The 13944-nt window shown below is 32.2% G+C and overlaps 1 protein-coding gene across 2 annotated transcripts; it reads left to right on the forward strand.

Moving 5' to 3' along the window:
• Positions 1-9217: 9217 nt before the first annotated feature.
• Positions 9218-12397, forward strand: LOC113399668 (uncharacterized). Of its 2 annotated transcripts, none has more exons than XM_064217126.1 (4): positions 9218-9441; positions 10254-10487; positions 10912-11047; positions 11691-12397. In XM_064217126.1, the coding sequence occupies exons 1-4, from the start codon at positions 9356-9358 to the stop codon at positions 11850-11852; spliced, it is 618 nt and encodes a 205-aa protein (XP_064073196.1). In that variant the 5' UTR covers positions 9218-9355; the 3' UTR covers positions 11853-12397. The 2 variants fall into 2 exon arrangements, with proteins under 2 accessions (XP_064073196.1, XP_026494637.1); XM_026638852.2 differs by having other exon boundaries at positions 10257-10487.
• Positions 12398-13944: the final 1547 nt, after the last annotated feature.

The following is a 13944-nucleotide window of genomic DNA, read 5'->3' on the forward strand; positions in this document are numbered from 1 at the left end:
CGAAGCTGACGCCCTGCGGCGGATAAGATGGTAGGCTCCGCCGCTGACCGCCGGTGTAAAACACCTGGGAGGCTCGAGTAGCGAGCCCTCCCACTCCCTCCTAGCCAACGAGGCCACTCACATGGTCCGCCCTGACGCCGATCAGGGACGTACCAGGAGCGGCCCCGCGGCATCCCTCCCGCCAGTCTTAGCCGTGGCCGACGAGCAAGCTCAAGCCGGCCCCGTTGCCCAGGGTACACCACGAGGAGGTGACTGACATGTACCCCAATTATTCTACCGAACTAACCTAACCTAACCTAACCAATTCCAATAATAATATGTTGTTGTGGTCTGGTTTGTAGTGTGTTTTTAATTACAGGCATTGGGGTATATGGAGTAATTAATTTTTTCTTACATTTACAATTTCCCTGTTCTTACTTATTAAGAAAAGGAACTTTTTCCAACACTGAATCATACAGAACATTACCAAATTCTGTTTCTTAAAAAACAATGATTAGGTTATAACAATAACTACCTATTTAATAAGACGTAAAGTCATATAATTTACATCTTATTATACAACTATGGAATAAGAGTTATAAAAGTTCCATACCTAACTTAAGATAATATAGAATATATAAAACTATAAATGAAATAAGTCACCTTATTTAGTTTTGGTCAGGCTGAAATTATTAAAAAAAAAATTTTAAAAATATATTTAAAAACATTTTTTTTAATAAGATATTATTTTTGTAAAAATAATGCAAGGAATAATTTTTTTTTTCTTTTAATAACTATAATTCCAATTTATTTATATTGAATATCATCATTTATATTGTTGGCTTATTAATAATATAAAAAAACTTTCTTAATAACTATGAACAAAATAATTTTAAATGATAATCAGTCTATATACATTTCAGTTATTTTTTTATCGATAGTCGATACATTACGTTTTATCATCACTTTTATCAGTAAACCAGCGATGTCAGAGCTAAACCGAATTTCCGAAATGTCTAATAAGTTGGATGTTAACTCTGTCAGCCTCAGTATGTACATGACATCACCGATCTTACGTGATCTAACCTCCCCTTCAACCCCCACCTACCTATATGTAGGCACTAAGTTGGGATACAATTGACGGAAAGAATTAGTGTTGGAACAGTAACTTATCATGAAATTTAAAGCAAAATTTTAGCTTTTCAAGTAATTAAACGATCAAAATTATATTAATTTAAAATCAAAATTGTTTCGTTTCGAAATATTAATACAAATATCAAAAAAGTAAGGCTTCAGAGAAAGTGTCACTTTGAACAAAAGCCCGAAGTGTTGATAAGTTTTTCCGACGATTTTTTCCAGCTACACCAAATCAATGGACTGAAATGAATATCACTGAAGTGAGTAACCTCGTCTATTATAACTTTAATTCGATAAATTTATAGCTTTTCTTGGTGGTAGGGTTTTGTATAAGCCCATCTGGTTAGGTACCACCCACTTATCATATATTCCACTGCTAAGCAGCAATACTTAGTATTATAGTGTTCCGTTTTAAAAGGTTAATGGGCCAGTGTAACTACAGGCACGAGAGACATAACATCTTAGCTCACAAGGTTGGTAACGTATGTCAATACACAATGATAATGACAGTGCCTGTCTGCCAACAAGCATACTTATATAATAAAAAAAAAATCAGCTATAATTCTATTGGTATCTTCCAAAGTAAAAACGAAACTAAAATAATATATATTTTTAATCATCTCGGTAAAAAGTTAAATATTCTGATATAATATGTACCACTGAGGATAAGGCCTTCTCTCCTCTTAACTTACGTAAGTACATACTTACGATTGGAACTTATCCTAGCCACTGCTCCGATTTGATGGTACTGGTAGCTGTTATCCGATCTATGCTGATTTTTAATCATTTTTTCATTATGTTTGTATTAATTATATATATGTACTTGATCGTCTATTTAAAGTATAATATATAAAAAAAAAGATATCGAATTAAAAATAAAAGCTTAAACAAACTTAAAAATAATTATTAAGACTTAATTTACAAAACAATTTTTATAATATATATTTCATAAAACGTTATAATAAACACAAATATATGTTTACCTATACGTTGAACAAGTCTTCATAAATTATTTCGAGTCTGACGTGAATCGACAAACTGTGAACGGAATAAACTTTACTTACAAATTAATGGGCTAATTAAGAGTAAGAAAAGAATCTGCGAGTCTCGCCGTTCCCCATTGAGGAAGGTCTGGGACGATTTTTACGTCAGTTTTCAAGTCTTGTACTATTTTGTCGAGTTCTGTCATATTGGCTCCTTTAGTCTTTCATTTTATGATATTATTATTTTTGATAGATATAACATAGTAGTAGTTAAAGTAACGTTATAGTAGGGATTGTGCGCTAGACTTTTTAAAGGATATTAGTTATCAGCATGTCATTCTAAATGTATTTTGTAAGTAATAACATGAAAATACCTAATTTTATGTTACAATGTTCGTCAAAAAAAGATATACATAATTCGGTGTAATAAAAAATATATTTCATTTAAAATATATTTTATGGATTATATATTTATAATTTAGTTGAAATAATTTCTTTCTTATACCTAACATAGTTTTAAATTCAAAACTTCAAGAGCCAATTCTCGTCAGCTGCACAATCGCGCTTTCGTGAACATTGGCGCTCGGAGCCAATGTTCACGAAAGCAACCTCATAATGAATATTTTATTTTATCATAGCGCCCCGTCCCTCGGCCCCCCGTCCCCGCACACCCCGCACCGCTCGTCCCACAGCCATGAACTTGACACCGAGCGAAAAATTAGTTCACAAGGCGAAAGTGAACTTTGTACAGAGTTTGCACTTTTTGAGCGAACCTAGCCGAGATAAAAGACTTGCGCGACTTGCTCATTTTCACGGATACCGCTTCTTAAAACTCTTTTCATGATTAAAGCAAAGATGTTCGAGATGTAATGCCTGATTTTGTAGTTTTCCCATAAAAATATTGTTAAATAACATTATTAGTAATTCGTTGCTAATTAAGCACTCTATGCCACAAAGTTACGCTCCCTCACGAACAGTTCAAAAAACATGAGAGCCGTTGAATTAACATACTTTACTCAAAGCAACCAAACTAACCGCGTACGAGAGAAAAAAATCTAACGTATTTCACGCATTCATTCAGTGTATGAGGTTAATTAAAAAAGTACAGAGGTTGGTTCCGCGAGTGGCGTAGTTCCGCTACTCACCGCTAGGTAGCGCTTTTCGCTTTGACAAGTTGCGTTTTGTAGTCTGGGGCACGTTTGTAGAGTTTCATTTTTAATGAGGTCGTGTATTCGGGTTTGTACGGGGATTGCGGGCGGGCCGGCTTTGTGGGGCGACAGCGGAGCCGGCTAGGCGAGAGACACGGAAAGGGGCGAGTGTGTGCGTGTTTGAAAAAGCCACGTTTAGGTTGCTCTTCGTTATTAATAGCACCTTTGATGGAAGCTTAAGCCCTTTGATATACCTAACGTTAAAACGTAGCTGGATTGGCCTAGGGTCTAGGCGAGCGCTAATCGTTTCCACAATAACCTCGCTTTGTTAAGACCTTTTAATGTTTCTCACGAGCATGCAATATTTTACTAAAATAAAACCGTATATATTTTTACATGAATACAAGAACGATATAATAGTCGTATGAAATAATAATCGAGCGATTCTTTTAAGGCTCTAATTGGACGTCTAAATATTATTATTATTTCTTGAGTGCAAATATGTATAAATATACTGACATTAGATGTGCACTTAAATCAAACTAAACTTGGAATAGAAGTAAAATATATAATGCATTTTTTTTTTTAATTTCTAATATAAAGACGTACCTAAAACAGGAGGATTGATTGGCTAATGGCAAGTGGTTACTGCTTATGGATATAGGCGCTGTAAGAATTATGAAACGTTCCTTACGTCGCCTCTGCGTCAATGGTTATTCGGGTCTAAGAAGATATGTCCTTTAATTAGGTACACTGGCTTACTCACCTTTCATACCGAAACATAACATACTAAGTGCTGTTTAGCGATATGGCCTGCATACAGTCCTACCAAATATAAAATGTAATTTTGTTTGATTTAATTTTTCGGTCAGAATTCAGTTACTCAATTATATAACAGTTAACGTATAGTCTTCCTTTACATTATAACTCCGGAACAGTATAAAATATTTTATGGTAGTTGCATTTGATGATATGAATAGAACTTGTTGCTTCCTTAATGCAGTTTTTTTATCATAATGGATTAAAAATTATTATTCTACTCGTATGCTTAAAAATTATACCAATTTAGCTAAGACGATATCTTTAGGACTAGGTCGGCTAATATCGATAAAATGCTGATAAAAAATTGCCTTATGGGCTATTTTCGATGCAGATATCCAAACATCTATTTGTGAATAATCAATTAATCAATTTCGTGACGGGGACGGAAACGTGTAACAAAAAGACGGGTAAGCGCGCGCTATTTGATTTGACCAATGAGCGCGTGGTACGGGAGTTGGCGGTCAGACGGTACCAACTTATTTACCGAGAGGATATAATGATAAAGTTGCTTATTAGCAACGTTTGATTTCAAATATATAAAATTATTATGTTTTAAAATTAATAATCAAAGATTGCTATTAAAATGTACTCTGTTCGAGTACAATCTTAGAAGTTTTGAAACGTTATCTTATAAGACAAATAATATATAAAGGTTATGAATATGGTTTTTTCCAAAAAACTCAGTCGTTTAACGCCAATTGTATTAAACTATTTGAGAAGATTTTGGTGAAAATATATTTATAGATTGTACCGAGCTAAAGTTAAGACTTTTGAGGATGTTTCGGAGCCTATTCCTCTAAGCTGCTCCAATGTAAGTTAGAGTATGTACCTATCGAACATATGTAGCACATTTTTATAAAATACATACAGGTTATAACATCCCCGCTGAGCACAAATTCGAATTTATACACAATTTTAGCCCATGCAAATTCAGTGTTGATGCCTTGGTTTGAATTTGGTGTCATCGGTTAAATTTAACGTATTCTAACCATTACGCCATCTGGGCTATGATAACTAACAATAAATAATTCAATTATATCAAATTATTTACTAAAGAATTATTGAGAATATATTGAGAACTTAAATAAGTACATATACAACATATAAACTTCCAAATTCTAAAGTTGAAGAAAATAATAGAAGAATTAATCCATGTATGCTAGCACGGGGTTATGTCCGTTAAATCGCAATTCGGAATTTAAAATTTAAAAAAATTATAACCCTGTCTCCAGACTATACGAAACTATAACTCCTACAAACTTAAAATTTGGCAGTTAGATTCTTTATAGGGTGTAGACATCCGCTAAGAACGGATTCTACGAAACTCGGGTGGAGCTAAGGGGGGTAAAAAGGGGGTTAGGTGTTTGTATTTTATAAATTTCGCGCGAGTAAAGCCGCAGGTTCAGCTAGTGTTATATATAAACATTATGACAAATAGATGGTAATATTCATTTATCATATTTGTTTTATGAAAAAATAAAACCTATGTAACTCAAATTTACAGGAGATGTTTTTAATGATTTTTATATTACTGTTTTATATTATATTCCGTAACGAACTAGTTATTGGCAGCGTTTTCACACGCATATGAAGAAGGGGGTACTGACAGTGTCAGAGGTACAGAACATACCTTTGTTGTTAAGGTTTTTTTCTGTACCTCTGATAACGTATGTAAAATCGTTTGAGTTGTTAAAAAAGCGCAAGGAAAATCATTGCATCAATGCATTTGTTATAATTCCAAAATAGGATTGCATAATACCTGATGTTAAGTGGTCACCACCTCCCATAGACAAAAAGTTACACTGGCTCACTCATCCTTCAAACCGGAACATAGCAATACAATACTGAGTACTGCCATTTAGCGATAGAATGTCTGATGAGTTGGTGGTAAAAGTGTTATGACTATTATTAAAAAATAATAGCATCTAAGCGGCTATGATAACTTATAGAAAAATTGTAGAAGAGAGATTTTATCATAAAATTTATAATTTAAAAATAGTACTATCTTATTAGAAACAAATAATATTATGTGACGCCTGATGATAACTTGGCGCTACCGAGAAACATTTATTCATTTTATTTATATTCAAATAACGTTGATTATTAAAAAACACAAAAACAAGATATCTTTGACTTTGAGTCACGTTTAGAAGAAACACCTTTAAATAAAGGTACTTCAATAAAAATGTGTCATAATTTTATAGGCCATTATATTATATGCATAAGGGGTTATTTATAGAAATAAAATCGGGGATTTCCATAATTTGTAATTAGATCACCTCGCCGCTGCTTGGGATGGCGATAACGAAACATAAAAATTTAAATGGTGGCTATTTTATGGTCTTTTCCCGCAATAACATTGTAAATCTTTGCCATTCTACGGTAATATTAGGAGAATCATTTGAATTTTAAAAGTAAAACTCGGTATTAACTTTCCTTGTTATCGAGTAACAGTATATTAATATTTAACTATGAATACTTTGAAGATTACGATTTTAATTATAAAACGAAAATTATAATAAACGATTTTTATTAATATTAATACTTCTGGATTTACTTATCGAGTGATAATGAGCCGAGACCACTAAAATTCATGTGCTTAATTTATTATGTTCATAATTCAACACGTGCTTAGCGAAGAAAACATCGTGAGGAAACAAGGAGGATGTGTGGATAGGAGAAAATACTGTCACATGGTTTTGTAGGCTCGTATTAACGAGGTCGCATTGGAACAGCTTCAAGCCTTCTCCTCAAGGAGAGGAAGCCTTACCACAGCTGTAGGACATTCACAGGCTATTTACTATTCAGTATTACTATTTGTAAAGGAAGGGTCAGACTGCGATTCCTATCATCATGGAGCAGACGCGTCGAAGCCGTCGAAAGAATTTATGTAGCTTTAAAAAAGAAGATTGTAAAATCTTAATTATCGATCAAGTTTGTAAGTTATAAGTTTACGGTATTACCTACCAAACCAAGACCAAAGTTAGTAAGTGTACTATAATAGCGTATCCTACAAAAACTTAAACTTTAACAAATAATTGATTAAAAAATAAAGATGAATAAAGTATATTATACTTAGAAATAAATAAATATTATTTATTTGTTTTGTATTTTATTTTTTATCGATCGCTTGCTTATGTGCTCTCACATTATTTTGTATGTCCATTTAGTGTGATTGCCCATTCTTAAGTGTTTTTTCTGAAAATCATTTCATTGCGACTATTTATTGAAAATATATTGATTATATTATATTATCATTTTTATCATGTAGAAGGCAGGTTAACTAGCAAACTGGCCACCTGAAGGTAAGTGATCACCACTGCCATAGACGTTGGTATCGGAGGAATTGTATAAATTATTCCTTATACTACTTGCGCGTAACCCAGGGAACTAAGGTGTTATGTCCCTTGTATTGATTGTCGTAACTATATTTAATTTTACATTAATACTTTATGAAAATTAAGGATAATGAATAAATATTCTACCGCCAAACAGCAGTACTCAGTATTGTTGTGTTCCGGTTTGAAGGGTGAGTGAGCCGGTGTAACTACAGGCACAAGGGACATAACATCTTAGTTCCCAAGGTTGGTGGCGTATTGGCGATGTAAGGAATGGTTAATATTTCTTATAGCGCCAGTGTCTATGGGCGGTGGTGAATACTTACTATCAGATGGCCCATTTGCTGGTACGCCAACCCATACCATAAAAAAGTCTTAACAAGTTATTGAAGAAAGCTGGTCGCCGTACTATGCAGAAAATATTTGGTACAGCGCAATAATGTAAGTCACACAAGTATCTTTTCATCACTCTTATATTCGATGGACGACAATCTGATCCGACTAGATAAAGATCGGATGTAGTAGGAATGGTTTTATTTATTATCCGATATTATGCGATGTACGGGAATGTAAGAGGATTTTATTTTATTCTTAATTTTTTACTGACCAAAACTTTGAGACGAATAAATGAACGAATGAATACTCCCTGTACACAGACGTCTAAATAATTCTGAGATTACTATCTGATATTCGATCAGGAGATTATTACAGGATTAAATTGAATTAAAAGTCACCATAGGTTTCGTAAGTCACCAAGTAGACTGTACCGAGATTGATCGCCAAGATTTCATTAGTTCCTCTTTTTATCAATTATAATGTTATATTTTTATCAATTACATTACCATATACAATTTAAAGTATATGTATGCTGCATGAGAATCGACGAACACTTGCTCCAAACTGTTTTATCATTTTCATTTTTTATGGAATAATACGACTAATTTAAAATGTATATCAAATTAAAAATACATTTTATTTATTGGTAAATAGTAATAAAATATTTGCAGCATTTTTTATACAATCGAATATAGAGGAAGGTTGTATTGGCTTTGTGCAGTCGAAAACTTTTTGTTACATTAGTTTATCTCTACTTTTTAGATTCTATATCATTTTGGCCAAGGTCTATGTCAGACAAAAAAGACGTAAATTGTTCTTGAATAAAACAACATACACCATTTTGATCGGTAGATACTCTCTTAATATCTAACTTACATATCTCTTAGGACTACTTTTCCCTTAAATAATTTAAAAAGGTGAATTATTGTCTACGGATGCCTATTGTAAAAATATTATTTGTTTTTTATTTATAGAAATGTATATATATTATATATCATTAAAATTACATTTACAGAATATATTGTATTAATAATATATTAGTAACATTCAGTTTGGCCACTATTTTTACGTTTAAACGCCACCTATTTGCGAGTAGCTAGTTCGGAAACTCATCAATAGATGTCACGATGTGAAATTAGATTTAATATTCTAACAAAACATTTTAAACGAAAACTTTCATTTTCGTATTTAATTATATATTTTTACATTTGCGTTGTATAGTTTGGTGCTCAGATCATTTATAAATATTTTCCATTTACCTACTTACTCATATTTTTAGATAACTCTTTACGCTGAGAATTTAATCTTTGTAATATTGCAAAACTATATATTTTAAAATAAAAATGGCTTGTACTCTACACCCTGAGTATTATTATTGTAATAAGTCATCAGTATTTATTTACATACTATCAACGAAAGAGGTATAAAATACCAATAAATACTTTTTAAGAAGAACGAAAAGAAAAATTCCAAACATAAAATTCGACGAGCGCTGTCAGTTGTAAAATTTTCAACCGCTAAATGGTGAATAGACAGTTTAGGTTATAAAATGACAAATCTATCGTGTAAGAGAGGATAAATTTCGTTGTGTTGGAGTAATCCAGAAAGTGTCATGGTTCGGTGGAGGTATTGTTTGGTGCTTGCGGTTCTTCTACTTCTGCCTTCAATAACTAAATCACAAGATGAAGATGATGACGAGTGAGCTTGTTATAATTTGGTTATCTTTAGCTTAAATTTATTAACTTACCTTTTGTGTACTTACTTGATAGTTAGCAATTAAATATATCGTTTTATTAATGTATAGTTTGTGTAAAATCGTTTTACTCGACTCCTTGCTCATTATTAATATTATGACAGTAATACAGAGTTAAATACCAACAATTTATTAAACTTATGGATTAATTAAGTAACTGTTATCCAATCGTTTTTGAATTGATACTTAAATTTCTTCATTCGATATGACTGACTGACTGCACTGACTTTTGTATCAAAATTAAAAACTATTGCCGGTTCGCAAATGAAACCATCAAACCTGTAAAGAACTCGCGAAACAAACGCAGCGGGTTTCTTTTCAAACTTCATAATTGTTTGTTTACTTCATAATATAAGGAAAATATATCCTTTTTTAAATAATGTTAAGCTTTCAGTTTTAGATAAGGACGTCAAATACATTAATAGTAGCCGTAAATGACATTCACGGAACGATGAATTCCTTCAAATACTAATTAAATTAGGTGCCCACATGTCGTTAAGTGTTGCCGGCTTAAATATGTTGATATTATTATTATTTTATAGATCAATGCTTTCTGGCAAATGATCTAATGATCTAATGTTTAGTAGTTATCTAGATCTTATATATCTTGTCTCTGAATCGCACTGGCTCACTCATCCTTCAAACTGGAACAAAAATAAAATAGGTGTATGTTTATAAATGATGAGTTTGTGTAAACTCAGGTCTTCACAAAGTCCACAAACTTAAGTTCCTTTAATAATAAGTGCATTTTGCTTAGAAGAAAAGATGACTCAAGCGATGGTGATGATAACGATGAGGACGATGATGAAGATGATACTATAGCAGAAAAAGTTGAAGAGAGTATCGGAAGGCGGGCACCAGCTATACAGTTACATACAACCCATACAATACCAGTAACTAGAACGACAAAGATGCGCCCATTGGAATGCTATGTTTGCGCATACAAGTCTGATACACCACTAAAGGCGTGTCTGGATCCTACAAAATACAGGTAAAATTATTCTAGCACTTTTGAGATTTCAGCGTCAGGTAGTTACTTTATTCTATTAAATGAGTCAGAAGCTTCACGTCAAAAAGTTTATCTTTAACCTATTTAGCAATTAATCATTAACAGCTTCATTTATAAATGTTATTTAATTTGGTGATTAGTTAAATAATGGGGTGTCCTCTTCTGTCAAATGTCAAATCAATAAAACTAGGAAGAGATACATTTTGAAAACTTTGAGAATACGTGGTTTAAGTGTTTGTAATATTGTTTGAATCAATAAACGATAAATGTATTAAGAAAATGCATTGCTTGGTTGACGACGAAACATTTAATAATATGGAGAAGTACTAAAGTTTAGTTTGAAAGTATAGCAATGGCGATTGCAAAATGATATTTGATTGGTCTTTCGTATTGAATTTGTTTCCAGAGTTCAAACGATTACGTGCCATAGCGTTGATGATAAGTGTTCCACATCTGTCATATCAAAGGGCAACACTTTTGAGGCCGTAGTACGAGGCTGTAAGTCGGGATGTATCGGTTCTCCGGAGACGACGTGCTGTGATGTAAGTACAATAAAAATCTTGTTTTCTAATCGTGAATGGATTTACTTTATTATAAATCAGGTGGATTTAAATAAAACTTCGAAATAGTGTTGAGTCTGAGTGAAGATTAATGATAAAATAAAGAACAAAACACGGTGTATCATTTTAAAACCTAATTTAAAGTTTTAGTCAATTGGCTAATATGAATGAAAATTGATGGGCATTATTGTCAAGGATTCATGCAGATTTGGCATATGGCAGCTTTTGCATACAACGTTAAGTCTTTGATCCTGCAATAGAACTGGTCGTTTTAGATTTCCGCTCCGTTGGATTATGAGAAATTGTGAAAAAAAGAGTGCTACCTGTTTTTGCGGACTACGAGATTTTATTGACGGTTGGTTTTTGCTAGAGAGCAATCCAACCAAAAATCCACTACACTTGCTGAAATCAATCGAAAAAAAAATCTGTCTAGGAGAGCATTCTCATTAGGCTATTTAAGAAAATTAGATTTTCTGAAGGCAGGAAACTGACTAAATGTTTTAAAAGGAATGGTTAACATAATTTCTTTCAGAGACATTGCCTAGTGGCGATGATGTCTATTTCCCATACGGTGTTTCATTTTCCAGCTAATCATAATATGTAATTATAATTTTTCTGTTTTTAGTTGAATCGTTGTAATAATCAAGCATTCGCCATACCAACTGTAGTGGCACCCAGATCACTAGTGCAAGAAAACAAATCTTCGAAGACTATTCCGCCTTCAGTTCTGTTCTTTGTCACCATTTTGTTGGTTTTACAGACGGTCGTTAAGGTCTCATTTGTATAAAGTAACGTGAAAATATAGAGATGGAGAATATACATATAGAAAAAGAAACCACACTTCAGTGACAAAGAAAAGTAGGAGCAACATTGATTTCCAAAGTTTTGCTAAAACTTTTTACAACGAAACGGCAACAGAAAAGTTCATAGTTGCTGTTGCATCACTATAAGCGTACCTTAGCAGACTGCGCATCGCTTTCTTGCGGTTCGTCCGAATCCTTATGTTACAGCCATACTTTTGTATACAATCTTCTTTTACCATCTTTATTGTTTTGTACGTCGCTAAATATTTTTTGTAAAATTTAAGATGGCCTCTTACTCGAAATTATAAGCTTGTAGTTGCCTACTCATACAAATAGGCTGTAGCTTTAAAAGTGACCGTATTCCTTGATGTTTACCGACATTGCTCGCGCAAGTGTGTTGACTCCTCGATTTTTAAATTTTACGATCAAAAATATTTTAATTACGTAAAATTCTAAGTTAAGGCTATCGTTTGTGATGACTTTTGTATATTTTTTTAGTGAATTGTTGTTAATTAAATTATTATTTTTATCCGGTTTTATTTTTTTAACAATACAGTTAGAGACATAGCTTGTATTAAAAATATTAGTCATTCAGGTATTTTTTTCATTTATTCGTTTTGTTACAAAAGAGTTGCACTATAAAGCCTTGTCTTTAAATTCGGTATTTTCGAAATGTATGTAACCAAATTTAAAAATAACAAATTTAAAAAATAGGTAAGTCATTGACAACTTAAATTTCAATTTTCCGTAATTTATAATTTAAATTGATATAAGGCTATTTACACAGCTAGACACAAATACTCAGACTGATACTGTATGAATATCACTCTATTCCTAGATTAACATTGTTAATAAATTAATAAACATGATAGAAACAACGGCGTACCTTTAATAGGTATTGCATTGTAAAATGTTATAAGCATTATGTCTTTCATGACTCATTGTTACGTCGTATTTTTATTATGACCTTTATCATCCACATTTCCAAAACTAGGTTTTTGATTTTAAGTTAAATGTAGAAACATAATTTTAAAAATGTTGTATAGGTTGGTGTATTAGCTCGAAGAGAGAAATAATTGTTTAACTAAAAACTCGTTAAAACAATTATAAAATATATTTGACGCTACGTCAATATAAATATGTATTATTATTGAAATATCACATTCTTTCAAATCGAATAACTCCTTAGCTTACTCAAGAAAACATGCTCAAGGAATCCTAAAAGCCGCTTTCATGAGGGCTTAAAATGATGAAGGGACAAGGGAAGGGTCACTCGACCCGGTCAAGTCTTCCGCCCAATTGATCCCACTTCCGGTGTGTGAAATGAATTATTCAGGAATGGGGGCTGATAAAAGTAATATTTGCTTAGCGTGATATTTGAAATATATACATTTTGTTTTTTTTTTTATTGATACTATTATCCAAGCTCATTGAGATTTTTAAAATATATTCAGAGAGTAAAACTGACTTAATAGGTCAGTTTACAATCTCGCGTGATAGATTGTTATCTAACGGTATTTAAAATTTTACATGTAGAAAGTTCTGACTTTTATTATAAATATAATATGCGGCTGCGTGATGTATATAATCCACTTCGTATTGATATTGATAGACTCTTATTTGAAGAAATAGTGTCAACGGTTCAATCTTATTTTGTTACTAAATAATTACTAGGACTTTATTAATAATTGTTAATATTTTAATAAAAAACAAATTTTGAATATTTATCGATTTCACAATGAATGTTCTTTAATATTTTGATTCAATAATATTATTACTATTTCAATATAATAATGTTCAGAAAATAAATATTTCTATAAGTATAAAATTATATAACTTGATTTGTTTCTATAATTTTCAATCTCTGAATCTAAATACCAAATAAAAGCTATTTGTAAATTCACTTATCACTTCCAAAGAACCCTATAGTGAGAGTGATCGAGATGTACAACCCATAGGAAATTCCAATAAATACCATTTCCTCCCTCACGCACTCAATTTAGGGTGTCCAGTAAAGAAGTCAGTTCACTTGTCCTAACATATGGACCAAATTTACTGAAAGGGAAAGCCTTAATC

The sequence above is a fragment of the Vanessa tameamea genome, chromosome 15, assembly GCF_037043105.1.
Source record: "Vanessa tameamea isolate UH-Manoa-2023 chromosome 15, ilVanTame1 primary haplotype, whole genome shotgun sequence".
NCBI lineage: Eukaryota > Metazoa > Arthropoda > Insecta > Lepidoptera > Nymphalidae > Vanessa > Vanessa tameamea.